Source organism: Megalobrama amblycephala, linkage group LG17 (genome assembly GCF_018812025.1).
Source record: "Megalobrama amblycephala isolate DHTTF-2021 linkage group LG17, ASM1881202v1, whole genome shotgun sequence".
In the NCBI taxonomy this organism is placed as follows: Eukaryota; Metazoa; Chordata; class Actinopteri; order Cypriniformes; family Xenocyprididae; genus Megalobrama; species Megalobrama amblycephala.
Window position 1 is genome coordinate 27,594,769 of NC_063060.1, and position 23,138 is coordinate 27,617,906.

The following is a 23,138-nucleotide window of genomic DNA, read 5'->3' on the forward strand; positions in this document are numbered from 1 at the left end:
GGTTGGAGACATCACTACCCTGAAAAAAAGTATGCTAAGTATACTTGCAGCAAGACTAATTATTAGTATATGTCAAGTGTGTTAATGATTAGTTAACTTAAAGTGTGCTATTTTGAAACAACTAATTTTGTACTAAGCATATTTTAGTTATAATTAAGTTGTATTAAAATACAACTTTAAGTATATTTAGTGTACTTTTGTGTGCTAAATTGGAACAACTTCAAGTATACTTAGTAGACTTTAAGTATATGCCTGTGTAGGGACTAATTACATGCTTGATTAGTGATAATAAAGTGTACTTAATTTGTGTTATAAGTATATTTTATTTGTGTTATAAATATACTTTGTGTTATAAGTATACTTTATTTGTGTTATAAGTTGTGGCAAAAAATCAACCCGACTCTACTGCATAAGAGACAAACATGTCCAATTGTCTTTAAAAGTTTTATTTCTTGCAAGAAAGGTCAGACAGTCATACAGAAACACAAGTAGCTGCAGAGTGTAAGACCAAGAACGAAAGCTTCCCCTCACTTTTATATCTCTAGCCTCCAAGGCCGAAGCCTCTGTCCTTTTACCATATTTGGAACATCTCTTAGCGGCTGTAACTTTCCACACATTGTTAGCACAGACATGTTTTTAACATACATCTTGCATGTCCCCATACCATATCTTGCTCTTTCTATTTCTAACATCTATTTTAAACATTACCACTTAAGCCAACATCATACCATGTTCCATAAGCATCATATTTCAGAAGAATACAGGTAAAAATCATATGAAAAATTAAAATTTCCACAACAAAGTATACTTTTATTTGTGTTATAAGTATACTTTATTTGTGTTATAAGTATACTTTGTGTTATAAGTACACTTTATTTGTGATTTAAGTATATTACAAAATAATTACGAGTGTCTTCAGAACACACAAGCAATATACAATGAATATATTATTCATCATACAATCATACAAACATGTGCCATAAACCACCACACACAAACTCAAAAAGGATATCACTCTCCGTTTGTTAAAGAAAAGAAAATAAAGTTTGTTAACTGGTAGACTACAACTTGCCTCCATATAGCAGCACTTTTCTCCAGTTCCTTCAGGATCTTGTAGAACATAAAATTCCTAGCAGGTTGTTGTCGCCGTCTGTCAGTCTGTGATGTCACTTGATTGAACTGGTCAGAATTCCCAAGATTGAGCGATGTCATGCGCTTTCATCGTTTTATTAAATAAATTATACATTGTGACAATATAATTCACCTGAAAGCCCCTGAGTGACTGAGCGAGGGGGATTCAGACGAGGACCGTGACGTCAGCAGCTCTGATTGGCTGAAGGCAGTGAGCAACAAAATCTGATTGGTCACAGACCAAGTTGAAGAGACATTTGAATTCATTTGAAGTCTCAAGTTTAACCACTCAACATATTTTTTTCGCATGTAACATTACTTGTGCTGCTGGTGTGTTGTTTAAAGGTGCTCTAGTGATGTCACGCGTTTTTAGGCCAAAACATTTTTTGTCACATACAGCAAACATCTCCTCACTATCCGCTAGCTGCCTGTCCCCTGAACACACTGTAAAAAATCTCTAGCGGTCTCTGTAGTCACCACAAGCTCCGAAAACGGCAATAAAAACAAACTGGTGCAGCCTGGACCACGAATCATAATAAACATGCTCCAGCCAGTAACGACAAGAATGATTTTAAATGCGCGTTCATGACTGTTTCAGGAAGTACGGAGGGGAGGGGGAGGAGGAGGAGGAGGAGGAGGAGGAGGAGGAGGAGGAGTGAGGGTCTAGCTAGCCTCTGTTTTGTTTGACAACACTTTGAACATCAACAGGAAGTTACTCCACCCAGGATCACTTAGAGCACCTTTAATATAGATTTGTTTGTACGATTGTAAAATGATTCTGCCAGTGTAAACTTAATAACCATTAAACACATATTTAGAAATTGTAGGCTACACTGCATATATTAAATGGGCTTGTAATGCATTAGTCATACTGAAATAAATAAGTGCAAATAAATACACTTTTAAAAAATAAACTGAACTTACACTTCAAATATATTTTTCTAAAATATATTTTTAGAAAATATACTAAAGTACAATTATTTTAAAGTGTGTTCAAAGTCGTATTGTGAAAATCGTTAGCCTCATAGCATAATTGCCCAGATCATATTTCAAAAGCAGATATCACAAAAATTTGGCCAAAAAATGACTTAGGCAATTATGCTATGAGGCTAACGAAATATGATACTAATATACTTTTTATATATTTAAAGATAGTTCATTTTTTGTTAGTATATTTGCAATGTACTATAGAAAAAGGGAATATATTTAAAATACAATAAAGTATCCTTTTTTTTCACTAGGGTAACCCTTAAATTTACATAAACCCTGCCCCCCAGAACACGCAACAAAGGGGGTGAGGCCACGTTGAGGTGCTTTAGAGAAGAGGAAGAGTTGTTGTTACCATGCCGTCATTTTACACCAGACTGCTTCACAAACAACGGTCAATTCAATGAGTTGAATCAACGACGCAGCAACCACATACATTTATCCACTAACCATTCAGAAATGTCCAATTGCTTTCTAAAAGTTGTAACTTGTAACTTCCTGAGTCTCTCTATCAGTGTCCGACTCCAGTTTGAACAATGTCAGGCTGAACACTGTTACTGACATTCATCATTTTGGCTGCGTGAGATTATTCAGACTGATAGATCTCAATTACTTTCTTTCTCATTTGTTCCTGAATTTCTTTGGATCTCAACATGATGTGTAGCTTTTGAGGATCTTTTGGTCTACTTCACTTTGTCAGGTAGGTCCTATTTAAAGTACACATGAAATCAAAATTGACCTTATTTATTTTGTTAGCTCAAATTGCTAGTTTTGTGGTGAACATTTCATCCGTGCAAGTCAATCCACACAAAAAAATAGTTTGGCTTCGTAATATTTAATCAAAATCTGAAAATGCTCCTCCCCTCTGCAACGGTGCCCCTTCTCTGATAACGTCAGTTTGACGGCTTGGGTTGAAATAGCTTAAACCACTCCCCTCCGACCGTTAGTCTGCTATGAGCGAGAGATGGAGAGGAGGAGCGTTAAAGTAAAACTCTGCCCTCTATTCAATGTTCCGTTTCACTTGGAAATACGTCACAACACTGGAGAAAAGTCGTTTGCAACTTCCGGTTCACGCGGACTTTAAGTGATTTCTTGATCGTGAACAGGTGTGGCAGTAATCAGGCCTGGGTGTGGCTAGAGAAACTGAACTCAGGTGTGATAAACCACATTTAAGTTATGTTTTAAAAGCAGGGGCAAGCACTTTTTCATACAGGGCCATGTGGGTTTGGATTTTGTTTTCCCTTCATAATAAAAACCTTCATTTAAAAACTGCATGTTGTGTTTACTTGTGTTATCTTTGATTCATATTTAAATTAGTTTGATCTGAAACATTAAAGTGACAAACATGCAAAAAATTAAAAAATCAGGAAGGGGGCAAGCACTTTTTCACACCACTGTATATATGTCTGTATGTATAAAACGGAACATAAACCTGACAGTGACATTAAATTTGTCTCTTTTTAAAGGGTTAGTTCACCCAAAAATGAAAATTCTGTCATTTATTACTTACCCTCATGCCGTTCCACACCCGTAAGACCTTCGTTAATCTTCGGAACACAAATTAAGATATTTTTGTTGAAATCCAATGGCTCAGTGAGGCCTCCATAGCCAGCAATGACATTTCCTCTCTCAAGATCCATTAATGTACTAAAAACATATTTAAATCAGTTCATGTGAGTACAGTGGTTCAATATTAATATTATAAAGCGACAGGAATATTTTTGGTTCGCCAAAAAAATCAAAATAATGACTTATTTAGTGATGGCCGATTTCAAAACACTGCTTCAGGAAGCTTCGGAGCATAATGAATCAGCGTGTCGAATCATGAATCATGAATCTGAAATCATGTGACTTTGGCACTCCGAACAACTGATTTGACATGCTGATTCATAATGCTCCGAAGCTTCCTGAAGCAGTGTTTTGTCTTACGGGTGTAGAACGGCATGAGGGTAAGTAATAAATGACAGAATTTTCATTTTTGGGTGAACTAACCCTTTAAGCTTTAATTTGCACCTTGTTGGGTTATTTTAATGTTTATTGTTCCACAGTATACAGACAACCCTGCTTACTACTATTTATTCTTCTATGTTTACATTTCTGAATGACTCAAATTATTTCTGTACAGTATATGAATTAGATTGTTTTTATGAATGTGGCAACAATATAAACTTTTGCAAGTCTGGAGATCCCATCATACAGGTAAATAAAGCTATCTCTGGACATTCATTGCAATTCTGTTTTGTAACCTCTTTCACCAGCCTTTGAACCTCATGTGACTCATTCACCATGTACTCTGACTCTGAATGTGGCATTAGACTTTAAAAAACTGTTGTGTTCTTCAAGGTTTTTTCACTGATACTTTACTTATAACAAAATGCCTTCATGTTCTCTGATCCACCATAACTGACCATCAAGATTTAGATTAAGAAATTTCTCAGTGTACACCATAAAGATTGTTTTAACCATAAAATGTATGAAAAAAAAAACCCCTGAAAACTTGGATACTATGATTAAGCTCTCTATTTTATCTCTCGCCTTCTAAAAAAAGTTGATGCTTAATTTAGTAGCTTCCTTTATGTGTACCCTGAGAAAGAATCATGACTCATGTTTGGACACATTCTAAATATTATTTTAACTCATTATCAGAACGTTAATAAAAATAATAGAATAACATGTAAATGCGCAATAAAAAAAATTTAGAGTAATATAAAAATATACATTATTGGTTTTATTATGTATGGTGTTAGGGATAGTTATCTAACAGTGAAGCATCTTGGCCACTAATGCAGATTGTGGGTTCATTTCCAAGTAGGCTATCGATTAGGGAATGGTGTTCACTGCAGTTCCACAGATAAAGAACTGCAACCCACATAGTAGAAAATTTCACAGTAGGCAAATTTCTGCGATCTTTGCCTGGAAAACTGTGCAGTCAGCATGTGGGTGGTGTGAGCACAGTGGGTAAAGATCTGAGCTGGCAGCACAGGTAAGGGCAGGAAAAATCAATACAAGGGCTAGGGAAACAAAACCATATAGCATGGTTTGTAGGTTATGTCCGCATGGTGTGACATGCAAAATACTTTTTTACAGATCAATACCTAATCAATCATATCTAAAATTGGGAATAAATGTACTATTAAATGAATAATAAATAATAAATAAACTATAAACACACAAAAAGTACCCTAATTATTAACAGAGGATTGTTACTCCAATTCATTGGGCTAAAACAAAACTGACAGTGACCTCTGGTGATCAACTTGTGACATTAATCTTGAGGGTGTCACAGAACTCTTGACGGAGCAGCTCCTAAAATGAAAATTCTGATATTTTGTACCCACCCTCATGTTGTTACAAACTCGTGTGGTTTTCTTTCTCTTATTGAATATTTTCGTAAGCACTGGTTAAGGCTGCCTTCTTGAAACTCTCTCTCAATTTAAAATAAGCACATGATTCACTTCAATCCATCCATTAGTCCATCAGTAGGCCTACATAATTGTTGACAGAAGACTGAAGCCGTAGCTAATAAGTGACTACGAACATTCGTGAACGATTCGAACTGAAAGATTGCAAGGATAAAGGAGGTGGAAGAATTACGACTGTGTAAAAATAACATGATGATATAAAAACACATTGTCTATGCCTACACCAGACGCAACTGTTGTCGTGTCGCAGCTAAAGGCTGTCTGTGTTTATACTTAAAGCGACAAACCGACTGCTGCAAAGCACTTGGACTACGTCAGATATATAATAGAATTTTGCTGTGTCGCATCGCGCCGCTCGCATTCGGTGTAACACTGTTATATATTTTGTTGACTTGTGTACTTACGTTATCCCAAATGTTTCCAACAATGTTTAAATTCAGAGAAATAAGCTATTTTAAACAGTGTAACGTCCCGTGTCATTGCATCGCCTGTCAATGACATCATATCTATGTAGGCGTTACCCTCGATAATCATTGTTATATCCTCTTGGGACCCAGGAATTGACTTTTGTCCTCTGTAGTGGACATTATATTTTAGTGATTTTCTCTGACATCATACATGTCACTGTTTTAACTCAGGAGTTCTGTAACAAGCACATTCAGGGCTTTGCAGATACCAAATTTTTGGAGGCTTCACCATGACAACAACAACTCCTTGGTCTTTAAATACGACTGACATTAATTTAATGATCAAAATTAGCACTCTTTTATATGATAATATTTTGTAATTATCATTTAAATTGTTTGTTATAAATCAAAATTTCAGGAAAATATTATGGGGTTGCTGATCAAAGTATGACTTTCCTTTACAAATTAAATCATGATTATCAGGCATTTTGGGAGACACAACAAGTGAATAGTGTTACTCACTTTTCTGATCATTTCATGTCAACTAAATTATAGTGAATGGATAACATACCACAATTCAATTCACGGTTCAAGCACTTTTTGTGCCTTATTGGACCCATAATCTGAACCATGATATCTGCATTAAACTTTACTGTTTCACGTCAGACATGGTGCAGATAAACAATTTAACAATAGCCTGATTTCCTACTTACTGAATAACGACCTCAAAGTTTCTGAATGCCGTGATGTGAGTCAAAATATCATTTATTGAGATCCCTGGCTGTCATAAATTTGGTTATGACGGAATCCTACACCATGTTCACAAGGGACTGAATCTCAAACCCAAAGTTGTTTCTTATGTTTCAGGAATAGAGTCTTATTGATCTTCAGAGGGAATGTATCTTGTACTTGAAACCTGTCATCTGGAGCTATTTGATGTTTCTCTCCTCTGTCTGATCTCAAGGTTTTCCCTAAATCATATTTAACATGCTCCAGATAAACTCTAAACTCTTAACTTTGCCAATCAAACTTCAGTCATCAGAGCAACTTTGAGCTGATGACATATATTAGAGACAACCATAACTACATTGATATTCACTTTAGAAATTTCACTGACCAAATATTTTATGTTGTTTCCAGGCCTGGTTGTTATGATTTTAAATTTCCCTGATGTTTCATGTTCATTTCACACCAAGGCAAAAATCAAGAGAATTATTGTGAAATATTACAATTTAAAATAACTGTCTTCTATTTAAATATATATTTTAAATATATTATATTATTTATTCCTGTGATGGCAAAACTGAATTTTCAGCATCATTACTCCAGCCTTCAGTGTCACATGATCCTTCAGAAAACATTATAATTTGATGATTTGCTGCTTAAGAAACATTTCTTATTATTATCAATGTAGTGCTGCTTAATATTTTTGTGGAAACAGTGATTTTTTTTTTTCAGGATTCTTTGATGAATAGTAAGTTCAAAAGAACAGCATTTATATGAAATATAACTCTTTTGTAACATTATAAATGTCTTTACTGACAACTCTGATCAAATTAATGCATTTTTGCAAAAAATAAAAATAATAATCTTAATGACCTCGCACTTTTGTACGGTACCATATATATGTCTCTGCAATGGTGTTTTTGCAAACTTAAAAACATACATATCTACACGCAGATACCTCATTCGACCTCTCCAGACATGTCAATGTGTCCTCCGTCTTGAAACGGTCAACTTTTCAAACGTTGCTCACACTATCACTCACAGTATAACAAACCAATACATTTCCACTGAAAATGTTATACTGTGCAGCATATAGTTGTAAGATATGGTAGGATTCTCTGGTAATAATATTTATAAGGTCTTCAACTAGTATTTTTTATATATATATATATATATATATATATATATATATATATATATAGAATTATCTAAAATTAATGATAATGTAAATCCTGTGAAAATAACCTGCTTTAAGACTGCTGCAGAAATAGATATTCATGTGAATAACTTGGTTGCACCGTTCCAATACGGTGGACATCTTAAGTTTTTTAGCAACAAATCAAACAGCCACTAATGTGGCTTCTACATAGAGATATCTACAAGAAAAATGCTACAGCTACTTTGAGTATTCATCTGCCCCTCAGTGGCCATACTCTTGTGCTCATCCTTTTCAGAATGTTGGAGCACAACTAAGATAAACTAAGAATCTGTGTCACTTTGAATCACTTAAAATCTGTATGCAAATATAAATGCATATAAAGACAACCAGATCTGTCCATTGTGGCACACGAGTCATATACTTTCAAGCACCCTCTGGAACATTCTGATCAAAACCGCAATGTTCCTAACAAGAATCATGTCACAAAACAGGAGAAAACTAAGAAGTTACTGAAGAAATACTCAAGTGGAACAGCGGTCCCTTTTGTTTCAATGATTATATTTGAGAATCAGTTTTCTGTGGAAATGATGCAGTATATAAAAAAGAAGACAGAAACTTACTATAGCTAAATGTCACTCTACTCCATTCGTCCCTGCACATTGCAGATGAGATATGTGAGGGTTTACCTCTAAATAATAAGCATCCACCCCAATTCATCACCTGAGCCCATGTTCAACAGGATCCCAACCTGCTCCAATGACTTTGATAGGAACTGTAGACATTTTGGAACTGATGTTCAATCCTTAGAAACTTTGCATACACATGATACACAATGTTTTTCTAATATCAAGGCCATCTGTAAAAGCTTTTAGGGATTAAACTTCCATATCAAAATGAGCATAACTCGTGTATACGGACTGCCTTAAAGAATTAGACTCAGACAGGATGGGAGGTGCCAAGTTGTTTGTAAATAAATACGTTGACAAATGCAGCTCAGGGGGCGGTCCCTATGAACTACCAGATGTTCTGTGTATCCTGGACTTATTATAAAAAAAGAAAAAAAAAAAAAAGACAAGTGGTAACAGGACACAGTCAATTCAGTCTTTCTAGGGCACAAGTGACAGGACAGAAGGGGGTGTGGTTTATCTACAAGTGGAGGGGCTAATTTCTCTCCTGCACAAACACAGTCTCCTGCGGACACAGTCCTGCTTCCTGCAATGTGATGTCATAGTCCAAATGAGCGAGTCTTCGGCGGGGGAAGTTGGTGACAAGTTCGAAGCGTTCATTGGGGAATCCCTTAGATTGAACGTGTCTCACCAGTGCCTACAAAAACAAAACAAAAAAGAAAGAAAATAAAGGGTACAACTACAACTTGTCTTTTTATCATATATTATATATATAATATATATATATATATATATATATATATATATATCCCATTTTTAAAGGGATAGTTCACCCAAAAATGAAAATTTGATGTTTATCTGCTTACCCCCAGCGCATCCAAGATGTAGGTGACTTTGTTTCTTCAGTAGAACACAAATGATGATTTTCAACCGCTGCCGTCTGTCAGTGGTATTTCATTTCATTTATTCTTTATTTAACAGGGACAATGGACAATAAAATATTACCCCAGAATTAGCTACAGAGCTAAATTTCATCTGCTATAATGCAAGTCAGTGGGAACTTGGACTATAAGAGTAAATAAAACATCATTTTTTCATTCATCAAATAAAATAATTTTTTACCTCTAATACACCACTATGTCCAAACTGCATTCATCACTCGATTCGTTTGGTCTGATCGCGCTCTGACAGCGGCAGTGATGTCTCGCGCATATACTTCAATGAGTGCTAGACATCACTTGCATTGTCAGAGCGCGATCAGACCAAACGAATCGAGTGATGAATGCCATTGGACATAGTGGTGTATTAGAGGTAAAAAATTATATAAATACTGTTCGGTTTCTCGCACAAACCGATCGTTTCGCGTCTTAGGACATCAATGTGTCGTCACGAGCCGCAGGGTTTAATTTGAATTTGTCCGTCGTGTTTTATTTACTCTTATAGTCCAAGTTCCCGCTGACTTGCATTATACCACTGACAGACGGCAGCGGTTGCAGTTAAAAATCATCATTTGTGTTCTACTGAAGAAACAAAGACACCTACATCTTGGATGCTCTGGGGGTAAGCAGATAAACATCAAATTTTCATTTTTGGGTGAACTATCCCTTTAACAGAATTAAGACTTTGGTTGACTTTGGAATTGGTTGGAGCTAGACATGTGCCGTTAGTTGGTAATATGGTATATTGCGGTAATGAACATGCCCGTTTTTGCTATTGTGGGCACTTGAAAATACTTCGAATAATTCTAGATACCTTATTATCCTAAATGTTTTTTTTTGTTTGTTTTTTTAACAAATGAACTAGAATGAAAATGCAAATTCGCTTTCTGACAGAATGTGGCGCTTATGGAAAAGCAGAAATACAACAGTTACCCTGGTACACAAAGCAACACTGCTCAACTTTCCATTTCTGACAACCACTTGTCACAGAGAAGGAAGTCAAACTGTATTTACATGCTTTCAGACAGCCATTTAGATTTTTGTATTTTCTTTGTATTTAAATTTGATTCTTGTAATCACTATATTTCATATTAAAAATACTTAGTCTTAATATTAATTTTCCAACATTTGTTTGCATTTATTCCAAAACATGCCAGCCCAGACAAGATATCTAGAAATTGGTTTAAAATGCTTAATTATTATTCTTTTCCATTTTTTTACTTTATACAATTTTACTATATTTAAATGTTATAGGTAATTAAAAGGACAACACTGAAGTTTGTTCATCTTTTCAACCGGTTTGTGTAATGTGATTCAATACTGTTATGAATTTAATACTGACACCTATGAACTACACAAATCGTGAAATGCTTTACCCACCATAAGTTTAGCTTTAGCAGACAATGCTATTTGTTCCCTCTGGCCATCTGGATATCGCAGCATTAAGCGGGCCTTTGGACCTGCGGACAAAGTCATTTTAGTACATTTATTATTGCATTCTCTGTATAATCCTTTAAAAGTGACATTCACCAAAAACTGCCATTATTTAGCCCATATGTCATTCTATTCCTGTATGTAATTTTTTTCTGCAGAACACAAAAGGATAGTGTTTGAAGATCAGCTCTTTTCCATATATGACAGCTCCAAAAATGACAGAAAACATACACAAGCTAACCATAACCATAACTAATAGATTTCAAGCAGGCTGAAATTTAAGTCATTATTAACCGATAATTTTCCCCTCCAGCGGGCTGTTAGCACACAAACTGAATATAATTGGATCACTAAATCAACAGTTCAACCCGCAAACAGATTTGTGAACTTATCTTTCAGCCTGATTTGTGATTCAGATCAACTAGTTCTCATCTGGCTCAAAAGAATGATATATTCACAAACAGGATTGCTTTGGCTCTCGCATTCAGCTCACTGACTCAATTCAGTCAAAATGGTTCTCAAATTAACAGAAACTTAAATTTCAGTGGGTTTCGCACACAAAGTTAAATTTAGTGCTCTCGGAATATAATGCACAAGTCATATGAACTACCTTTAGGCTGCTTTTACGGTGCTTTTTGTAGTTTCACAGGCACGCTTACATCAAAAATGTCCTTTTATGTTCTGTGGTAAATAGAACTGCAATCGGGTACAACAAGAGTATGAGTAACTAAAGTGCTAGTTCACCCAAAGCTAAAACAGACATCTGACATAACAGAAATGCTGTATACCGTTGTCGTCTGAATCTGCTGTGCTGGTGCCAGCAGGTTCTGAGGGCTGGTGTGATCTGTGGTTTTCTCCCAGCCGCTGTTGGGATTCTGTTTGTCCGGTCTGACTGTGACTGAGCCCAACTGGCTCTAGGTGATTCTTCTTACTCTCCTCTTTCCTGTGGCACAACTCTTTGTGTGGGGACTTCCTGTGATGGGCTGGGCTGTCTGGTCTGGTGGGAGGAGCTACCTCTGTGGGAACGTGTCCATCTAAAGAATCCTCCCCTCCACCGACCTCATTATCGGAACCGTCCACTGAAATCAGGCCCTCGCTGTCAGAGAAAGGCTCGGCATCTGAATCATCATCTGAGCGTGACTCTGCCTTGTCCTGGGTGGACTCATAGTGTGTTTCTTGAAGAGAGGCCCGGATAGCTGCCTCCAACTGACTGTCTTCACTGGCATCTATCAAACTCTCCTGTATAGACAGATAAAGGATGTAAAGAAAAGATGCGTAAATGCATTTTCAGGAACCTTCAGGATCTTAAAGGGGACACTTACAGAACGAGCCCGTTTGGCCGGAGGTTGACTGGACTGTCCGTCCAGCTGCCCGTGCTCTGACAGGAAGCCTGTGACCTGATCCAGGAATGAAGACACATCTAACTGGTTCCACTCAACCATCTTTTGTCCTGTATTTGTCAGAGATGAAAACACTGAAATACTCTGAATTTTAGACCATAACCAGAAGCACTTAAATACACTGCAAACATTTTTTCTTATTTTTTTAATCATTTATTTTAAACCTCATAATGCATAAAAATCCTGCATACTATTTTTGCATTACGGGGCAGTTTTGACCCAGTGAAACATAAGCTACTGAAATAGTTTAATATTCTTCAACTAAATCCATATTGTATCTGATGAACAATTTTCATTAATGAACAAATGTTCAAAGATTTGCATGATACCAAGATATTACAATGTTATTACTACACTTGCCATCTTTTTATATATTAAAAAAAGAGCAACTCTTTGACATTTCAAATAACACATGAACTGTAACAAAAATAGTGTGATGTAAGAAAAACATTTATCAATATTTATTTATTTATTTATTTTTAATGTCATATGACAATTACCAGTACTCCATTGTAATCAATGGATTTAATCAAACATCTAGTTTAAAATGTGCATGCCAGGTTCTTGGAAATGGATTCTCAGAATTCATGTTGGTTTCATATGGTTTTTTAAATTTCCATTTTCAATATTTTTTAATTTAATGACTTTAAAAATGTAATGTAAAATCAAATATAAGTAATAACAAAAGCAAATTCTAGGAATTATTTAAAAAAATATATATTTAATCAAGGTTAATTCATAAATATTTACTGGGTAGTCATTTTACAGCCTGCATTGTCATAAAATATATATCTTGTGATCATTTAATTTTTTATGATGCATTTTTTACTTTATGCCCCCTAAAACGAATATTAATTCAGAAATCAAAAACAGGCTCAGTATAGAAAAGGTCTTTTTAAGTCATTGTATTAATGAAATTCATTGTTTAATAAATGAATACTGTAGATCCGGACAAAAATTAGCATCATATCATTGATCCAAACACTTTTGTCAAAAAAAGTAATAAATCTAGTAAAATACACATTGAGGAGGAGTGATTCAGCAATGACTTGTGTATCTCACCTGTGCGGGGGTCCAAGATAGAAATATAGGGGAATTTGTTAAGCTTGTAAAACTGAATGTACCTCTGCCCTTCCTCGCTGTCATGGTAAACCTATAAGCAAACACAGCTTACCTAAAGAATTCAACAGCTCACATTCACAAGTCATGTCATGGAAGTTACAGAGACAGAAGTCATTCATGTCTGTGTAAGTTTACCTGCCAGAATATGAAGTGTTCTCTGATGATGGTTTTAACAGCATCATTGCTCCACACATCACGGTTTAGACACTGACAGGCAAAATCCTGGACATTCTGAATGTTGATCATCAGCCATTTGTTTTCAAGCTGACCGGAGTCTTTTGCCTGAAGTGAGAAATATATAGTGTGGGAAAGTGTTAATACAATGGTTAAACACCAAGTTTTTTTATTGTCTTAACCACAAATTATTGGTCAGGAAATTAGCTAAATTTAAGCAAAAGCAAATTGCTGTCTCAGAAAGACAAAGACAGAAGTTTTTGGCAGAATATGGGAAATTGTGTGTGAAGTGATGAATCACAATGAAACACAAGTTGCATGGTGATTCTCCAGAGTGGTGTCTTCAAAAAATTATAAACGCATCTCTACCACAGTGAAGCATGGAGGAAGAAGTGTCAATGTGGGGAGCCTTATCTGCTGGCATTGCTGAGCTACTTCACTGTGAAAGTCATTTAATGCTTTGGAGTACAGGAGAATATTGCAGAATATCTTGCTTCCTACAAATGAATAGTTGCTATCTAAAGAGGAATGATCAGATGTTATTTTTCAACAAGACAATGCTCCTGCCCAAATTGCAAAGACAACCAAGAAGTGGCTTGAGAACAAGTACATCAGCCTCATGTTTTAGCCTGGTCAGAGTCCAGATTTAAAGCCTATAGTGAATATTTAAACTCAAATGAACTGGGAGACATTTTACAACTGCTCGTGAACTGTTTGAAGCCATTAACATTTATTCTGTTTACCCACACAGCTTAAAACAAAGGGGAAGAGTATTCCACGCTAAGTTAATTCATCTACAGTATTTGTGCAATTCTTGCTAATTTCCTGACCAGTGATAAAATTGTTAAGACCATTAAAAGACCACTAAATATTTTTGACTTTTTTTTTTTTTTTGCCCAGGAGTATAGTGGGAAATAATGGCTCGACTTATGCCGGGCTCAGACTACACAATGTATTTGTCAGTTACGATAGTCACTGTGTCAGATTATATGATTTTTACACCTAAAATCTTGTCGTGTCATGGACAAGAAACATGTCAGACTACACGTTGCTACCCGACCATTCATCTCTTGCCGTCTTTAACCACGTGGGTGCTGTCATCAAGAAGGGGGGACTGTATCAACTGACAAAAGGTGCCATGAGTGTAAACAAATAATGACTAGCAGCGTGTTTTGCTGTCTTGTCATCAGAAAAGCTCAAAAGTGGACACATATCTGGACTGCAAGGATATTTGCATTTCCTCCAAAGAGAACCGGGGTAACAAGTTTTATTTACGTTTTTCACTCTGTCGCGGTAGTCCCTTGAAAAAACATCATAAACGAAGGAGTATTGTTGCTCCACAAACATTTCCTCCATTGTAAAATTCCACCTAACAGGAACGATACCATTGTCTCTCTTTCGTTTCTGCATGTTTGAAAACATGCCGGAAGGCGCTTCTGTGCTCCTACTGGCCAGTGTCACACATGTGATGGAACGCGTCGTGGACATGCTAGTCTTTCTGTCTTAATATCGTGAAGCATCGGTTATCGTCTACTATGACACACAACATGAGCTAAAACAATCGAACCTTGTGTCCCGACGCCCATTATCGCTTATGAATCCCCAAGACACGCCATGTCAAGCAGATTGTGGCAAAATCAGGCTAAAATCGTGTAGTCTGAACCTGGAATTACAGAAATGTTCCAGATTCAATACAAACTAAAAAGCAGAAAGATGCAGCTTATACTTTTGTCGAAGAGTTTATTTTTTTCTAGAGCTGTGGAATATAATCTCAATGCTGATTTGAATGATTCTGCATCAATGCACAAAAACAAAAAAATTGATTTTAAAATATGTAATTAAATAGGCCTATAATACTTATCAGTGCTTCCCACACATAGACTTTACTTGGGCGGGCCGCCCACATATAATAACGGCCGCCCAAGTATATTCGGGACATTATTATTATTTTTTTTTATTATTTTTATCCTCTTATACTTTTATATCCGCGCAAGATAATGAAACCATCCGCGATCGATTAACTAGTAGTTTCGAACCTGCTCGTTATGTGTGTGTCAGAACTGTTTACTCCAGCTAACATTCAAACGAGCGCTGCATTTTGCAAAGTCACAAGGGGGCGCTGTTGCGAGTTCTACAAGCTCACACGACAGCGCTTCAGACTGCTTCAAAGTGATTCTCAATCAATGAAAAGTGAAGATTTATGCCAAGCGATTGCTATGAACTCAAGTTGATGAATTATTACAATGTCTACTTCATGGCCTTTATATAAAATGTTTTAGACGATTGTAAGAATCTGAAGGATCAGCCTGCAATAGTACAGACATTTCAAAATAAGAGTCCTGGTGTATTTCGGGCTTGTTTATAATTAAAAGTCACACGCTAAGTTTTTTCTTTTGGGCATTATTGGTATTTTGATTACACAATAAATTGTATTTGATTTGATTTTCATTTAATTCATAGTAAATTATTGTAGTCTCCCCCACAGGAAGAAAACACTAAGAACATTATTTGACACATATATTATTCATTTTATAAATTTTACTAGTAAAATCTGTGTCCCATTCACTGAGAGAGACACTATATGACAACAAGGAGAACATAGGAAAATGTAAACCATTTAAATGCTGTAATTTTGCATAATTCACAATGCATAATAATAGTATGCAATTAAATGTAATATGTTATGTAATTAAAATTAATTTCAATAAATAAAAATACTGTTAAAAATCACACATTATTTGTTTGTCAAATGTAGTAGACCATTTTTGTGCCGTGGGTAATAGGAGGATTTTTTGCCCGGCTACCACCGCAAGTATATTTCAAACCTGTGGGAAGCACTGCTTATTAATGTATTGTTTTATTGTAAATAAAGTACTGTTATTATAGGCTATACTAAAAAAATGTTGTGTATGAATGTTCCTTCGTAAACAAAGCACTTGTGGCTGATGTTTTGGTTTTAAAGAGCATGCATGAACAAGAAAATAAAAGAGCAAGACGTGCTTGATGTTAAACAGAGCAATAAACCACGAAAAATACCTCAACGCATTATTCGCGCTGACACGTGAAGTGAGTGCACAGAAAGATGGCTCTCAGACACCAAGCAATCCTGAATTCAGTTATCTTTGAGATTAATTTAACTCATAGATTAAAAAATATATATATATCTGGATAACATTGCGTAAAGCCTGTTGATACCCAAGGCTAAACTGACCCAAACACAAATTAGTAACTTTCAGTAACTTATAAAATGGCTATATTTCTGAAAAAACGCCTGTAAAAATTCTAAAAAATAAATAAATAAATAAAATAAATACAATAATGTGTATTGTGATAGTCTTGGCTCATTTTTAAAGTTTGTCAGTCACAGATGCTGTCTAAAAGCCTGAACTTATATTAAACCAGGAACATTCCTTGAACTTCACCCAGACTGATTTCAGTTCTTCCCTTATGTAAAGCTTTCAACATCCTGAACCAGTGTTTAGACACTCCCTGATTTGCAGGGCTTGACTTGTTCTTTGCCAGGAACAAAACACATTACTATGCTAACAAAGTTTGAACTTAATGACAGAGGACTGTGAACTAGCCAATTACTGAATGCGTTACTGGTAATACTAATAGGTGTACTAAAGCAGTCATAGACCTTACCGTCTCAAAGCTGCCTTTGTGCATGAGTTCAATGGGAGGACGGAACAGATCGGCCAGAGTGCTCAGCTTCTTGTCCATTGCACTACCATTTCTCAACTCCTGCTCCTGTCGGACTAAAGAATTACAACACAACAGCAGGGTTTCAGAGGATGAACCAATCCATGTGGGCCAAATGTGACGAAACATCAGAATGCCTCACATATACTTACTTGTTTCAGTCTGAAAATCCCGAAATCCATCAAAGATTGATCGTGCTGGTCTACGTCTTTTTGGTACTGTGAAAGAGATATATATTAGCTTATGTAAACACAACTTCCTGGGAATTCATAAGGGAACTGCAGGAGGTTTGTGAGTTTATGAAAAGCTAATCATTAATTGTATTGAAAGTAAAATGAAAGTTTTAGTAAAACTTTTGGGAATGCAAATTTATTTACACATTTGCATAATTTGCAACATTTTTGTGGAGAAGTTTGCAAAAAAAAAGCCTGAGTATTTAAAATATTTAAAAGTGGTAATGCACTGAGATATTGACAACCGAAGATGAATTTTCAGTTTTAACCAAAGCAATTTTGGAGGGTCGAAATCATTTAATTAATTAGTGCTGCTCTGATGGCACATTTTTGACTGTGTCTATTCTGTGCACACAAAGCGGATAAACTAAAACATATAAAAGTCAACTGTTTAGATGCTATTGGCCGAGCTGACAATATCAATTACACATTTTTATTAGATCTTCACTTTGATGAACCGAGATCTTTTAGTCTATGCTGTTTTCTGTTAATGTAAAAACAAAACTTTACTAAACATTATTTGTTGTGTGTCTCCCATTTAGTATTTGCAATAAGCTTTTGATATGAAACAAAGTCTGAACTTTCAAAATATGTCAATTTTATAACGGAAATCAAAAAATGTTGTTTTGATGCTCTCAAATGTGACATGACAGATCGTTATGGACGCCTCAGTTCAAGAAGCAACAAGGAGCGCACATAAAATGATCATCTCTTCAGTTTTAAACTAGTTACAGCACAAAATAAACATGAATGAACATCGGAAGGTATGCCAACCCTCTTTATGCACAGTCGCTTGGCTGAGAGCGCCCTCTGTTGCTTTCTCTCACACATGAGCACTCAACGTGAGAGAAAGAGAGGCTTTTACACATGCCACATAAAGAGAATTGAAGCACTGGATCTAAATGCAGGGCTTGGCGAGTATCCTAGTAAACAGTCAATTTTGTCTTATGTGAACGGTCGAGAAAGAAAACATGTAACAGTATCAGTACATTGGAATGGGTGCATTATGTCTTAAAGTGACAGCAGCCTAATACTCCTGCTGCTGTCTGTGTTTTAATGTTCATCATACAACGTTATATTATTATATAATGTCAATTTTTTTTCATTTGCATTGTTCTTGCATTCCCTGTAAAAACTCTGGCAAGTAAAATGAAAAATTTACAAGCCAATGGTGACTTGGTGTGTCCGTAGAGGAGTTGTATGAAATGTAGAACAAATTTATGTATATTCACTATATTACATACTCATTATATATTTACTGACCTGTTGTCTTCATTATTTAATGTATGCCACCATTTAAATAATTATATTTCAACAATGAACTGGATACTGGTGTGATGTTTAAAAATAATTTGATGTATTAATTGATTATTGATTAAACTTCATTTTCGGTTGCGGTTTCCAGCAAAATGAAAACTTTAATTTTGGTTTCGGCGTTTCTGTAAAAACATTTTGGTGCATCACAAGTTAAAAGCTTAGCTTGACAGCTTAAACAATGGAAAGTTCGAACGTATTAATATAGTTATCAAATATTAATTTATTTTATTTTACAGTAATCTATTTCTGTCTTTGTTTTTATAATTAGTTAAACATCATAACTATTTTTATTATTTTGATGATGATGATGATTATTCAATCGGATTGTGTTCCTAAAATACAAGTGTGAATGTAATGTGGACTGAAACATTTTCACAAATAAAAAGTTTAGTTTGAGTCTAGTTTAAAGTCCAGCTAGAAAGTCAAAATAAAACACTATTTTATCAATTTTCTTGCATGTAATGTGACCATTACCTGGCATCAGAAAACTGTGAACATGCAAATTTGTTGTTAAATTATTGAAATATTAACTTAAAATCTCAATGGGTACTTCTCAATGGGAAAATCCATTAAAAAGTTTGGAAACCCCTGGGTTTGGAAACCCCTACCTCCAAACAAAGGCTCTGGCTCCACCAGAATGTCTTGCTTCTGAGGAATGGGTGCTCGCACATCATCTCTGACAGAGAGGAGGACACAACAATCAAACTCAAAGCACAGAGCATGCAATGACTTACAAACACCAAAATGTTGCTTGAGAGAGAGAGAGACTGTCACTCACTCTACAGGGGGGTGTCTGCTGCTGGAGGCTCCGGCTGAACTGGCGCTTGTGCTGGGTTCTTCTGCGATGCCCCCTCCATCTAGAAACATGGTGACGGCCATCTCTAGGTTATTGTTACATGCTTCCAACATATGCTTCCCTACACTCTCTGTGGCTCCTGCAAACAAACATACACATGCAAAGAACATTTATTATGTGAAGTGAATTTTGTAACTGGAAATACATGACACTAAATAACAAGGATTTGATTATATGGTGACAGCATTGTATGTCTAGTTTGGAAGTTTGGAAACGCCCCAGGAAAAGAGGGGTTTTGGACAATATTGGCATGAATCCTTTTTAATTTGTGATAATTTTGCACTGATAAGGGACAACACAAACTACGAAAACATATTTTATTACATAAACAGTTTATACATAGAAAAAAACTTAAATTTTCGATTCATCAAAATATCCACCATTCTATTCTAAACTTAAATGGCAATCAATTGTTGAAGCTTTTAAGGTGTGCTGACCCAAAAATCTTGTACAAACCTGGGCCAAGTTTAAACCAGTAACCAGGCATCACAGCTGGCAAAGAGGCATGTCTGACTTTGACATGTATATATTGCCATTATTATGTAATCAAAATGAAAATTATTATTGCTGGTCTTCAATGATAATGTCAAGTTACTTTAATGTATTTGCACCAAAAAATGATAAGGATTTATGTTGATATCCAAAACCACACTTTGCCAAGGGTGTTTCCAAACTTTTGGAGGGCAGTGTGTATATATATATATCTCTCAACTAAACCTTGCAAAGACAGAAATGCTTGAGGTCTCACCCAACCCAACACTCAGTTGAACTTCACAGACCACATTGCTTGAACTGCCTGGTCCTGCAGATTTGCCTTATACAACTTTAGAAATATCAGGCCCTTCATATCGGAGCATGCTACACAAATCCTTGTCCAAGCTCTTGTTTTATCCAGACTGGACTATTGTGACCTGTGTGCCCTCCAGAAGCTTGCATTTTCCAAGCGAACGGTGCCTTGTGGTGCCATCCCAAAGAGGCACAAAATCACTTTCACAGACCTTTACCTTGACTGTTCCAGGGTGGTGGAATGACCTGCCAGTCCAGCCTAAATCAATCAAGTCTTTAGTCATGGTCAAAACTTGACCCATTAATAATAACACTTAATATTCTATCTATTTTTTTTTTTTTTTTTAAGTACTGTGCTAGACTAAACAGGGACAAATCACAGCACTTTACCCTATTGTTGGCTTGATTGCAACTATTGCTATCCTCATTTGTAAGTCGCTTTGGATAAAAGTGTCTGCTCAATGATTACATGTAAATTATTTATATGTATTGTGTGTGTATATATATATATATATATATATATATATATATATGATATGATCATATGTACATGTATGATATGAGGCTGTTCAATACTTATACAAATACCTCGTTTGTTCAGTCCCTAATAGTTTTTTGCCGGTCACATTATAACGTTTAAATGGCAACACGAGAAAACAAGGAGGATTTAAACAAAATGCGTATGTAAAATCTGAAATATGACGTTAAAAACAGATAGAAGCAGCGCGAGCTGCTAGACTCTCGCTCGTTTCAGTTCTTAAACCCCGCCCCTTCAAAGCGCACATGCGCACAACCAGCGCATCTTTCACCTTTTATAAAAAAGTAGCGAGCTGCTCAACATGGCTTATATTTCTGACCAACAGAATCGAAACTATCAAATGATACAGATCATCATGCGAGGCTCTAAAGCAGCCTTTGTGTACACGTCAAACAACAGTTAAACTGAACAATCCGAGTCCGTTTAAAACATAACAGTTTTGTGTGTATCTTTCACTTAGATGTGAGTTGTGAGAAGCACACAGTCAAAACGGATAACTGATTGAGAATCAGCCTACACAAACCGCCATGTTGTAGACTGAGGCTCATATTCACAGACACACTTGGTGAAGTTGTTAAACACGTTCGCGGTGGCTGGAGACATCCGAACACACATAATCAACCTGTAGCACTTAAATTTGGCAATGAGAATTATATTCGTAGAGTGAAAATCCTACTGCAGTACTAATCTAGTTTGAATTTAAATGTGTTACATGAAGCGATGGTGAAATAACAGAAGTAACGTTACAATCGCATGCTCAAAGTTCAGTCCGAGGGAGTTTTACATTACCATCGGCATACTTTAGTAATTAGTCTACATCTGCTCGCCCCTTTTCTGTTCTGATTTCTTTTGTTTTGCATGCAGATTCACATTAAAGCAAGTGAAGATAGCAGCTAGCTCTTTCGTTAGTCTCTTTCCTTTGCATGACAGAGGGGGCAGTAATGATGATGCCTCTCGATTCTTCTTCCCTACATATAGCATTTCTAAAGCTCCTGTGTTTTACTCAAGCGAAATGGCCATTGCAAAAATCCCCGCAAATGCAAAATATCAATATTTACCAGTTATGGCTGTAAACTGTTGTATTAACCCATTAACCCCCGGGGCTGATGCGTCTCCGAGAGTCGCCATCTTGCCGCCACTGACAACAACACGACTGAACGCATGCACGGCATCGTCCAATAGGATCTCTTTCTACGTCTGACTCCGTGCGTCACCTCACTCACTGGACCTCTGGGTAATGTAGTTCAAGAAGAAGATGCCACAGTGCGCCGAATAAACAGATTTTTTCGTGGACACAGTTAATTATATAATACATTGACTGCATGACTGCAAATATCCAGCATGTTTCTCATTACACATTCATAAAGAACTTTATTTTTGCTATGAGTTTAGCCTACTAGGCTATTTTTTTTTCTAATATAGCTTTTCATTAAACTCACAAACCCCTGCAGTTCCTTCATGAACCCCTGGGAAACCCTGACATAATGTAATATTTAATGTAATTCATGTTGTTGATAACAAAGAATGGAATGTTCTTTCCCTTTGTATTTTTATATCAATATGGTACAAGAGTATCCTATTCAAATCAATGTAATAAATTTAGTAAGAATATTTAATTAATTTTAGTCAAATACTGGTGCTTCCTCTTAAGCATTGGTGCTAACAACCACTTATTTCTGTCAATGGACACAGTACAAGCAGATAAATCACAAATCTAGACTTTTCTAAAATGGGAACTGCTGTCATGATAGTTTCAAAATCACAGGACATTTTTGAAATATTAATAAGACTATATTTATTTAAGTTAAATTATGTAAAATCTGTAAGTTAACAGTGTAACACCACATAATAAAGTGCAACAAGTCAGAAATATAGCAAAATTTATGAAAATTAACAATGAACTCACCATCCGCAACTCAGATCAACCATGATCTACAATGATTTTTACACAGAAAGTAGTCCAAACAGAATTCCTTAAAATATAATAAAATATGTATTGTTTAAAAAAAAAAAATAATACTAATGAAATTGTACGTTGAATAAAATCTATATTCACAATACAACTACTTTATTTATGATTACATTGTGATTATATTGTTCCAATTACGTATGGTAGGAACATACCGATTTTGAAATCTCTCAAACTCAGTTAAATATGTATTTAAAAGAAAACAAAAAAA

The 23,138-nt window shown here is 35.7% G+C and overlaps 1 protein-coding gene across 1 annotated transcript; it reads right to left on the reverse strand.

The window, feature by feature from the left end:
- Nucleotides 1-8,369: 8,369 nt before the first annotated feature.
- On the reverse strand, nt 8,370-22,171 carry ubxn7 (UBX domain protein 7). The gene is made up of 11 exons (XM_048163756.1): nt 22,017-22,171; nt 19,557-19,713; nt 19,387-19,454; nt 17,381-17,446; nt 17,172-17,284; nt 13,488-13,634; nt 13,293-13,383; nt 12,153-12,280; nt 11,619-12,069; nt 10,777-10,856; nt 8,370-9,155 (listed from the first exon to the last, which is right to left on the reverse strand). The coding sequence occupies exons 1-11, from the start codon at nt 22,084-22,086 to the stop codon at nt 8,994-8,996; spliced, it is 1,533 nt and encodes a 510-aa protein (XP_048019713.1). The 5' UTR covers nt 22,087-22,171; the 3' UTR covers nt 8,370-8,993.
- Nucleotides 22,172-23,138: the final 967 nt, after the last annotated feature.

Bases quoted from the DNA above. Each gene is read 5' to 3' on its own strand.
- ubxn7 (XM_048163756.1), bottom strand. From the start codon at position 22,086: ATGGCGACTCTCGGAGACGCATCAGCCCCGGGGGTTAATGGGTTAATA. The intron at 19,714-22,016 runs GTAAATATTGAT...GTTTGTTTGCAG, and splicing joins ACAGTTTACAGCCATAACTG to GAGCCACAGAGAGTGTAGGG. The intron at 17,447-19,386 runs GTAGGGGTTTCC...TCTCTTTCACAG, and splicing joins GCCAGAGCCTTTGTTTGGAG to TACCAAAAAGACGTAGACCA.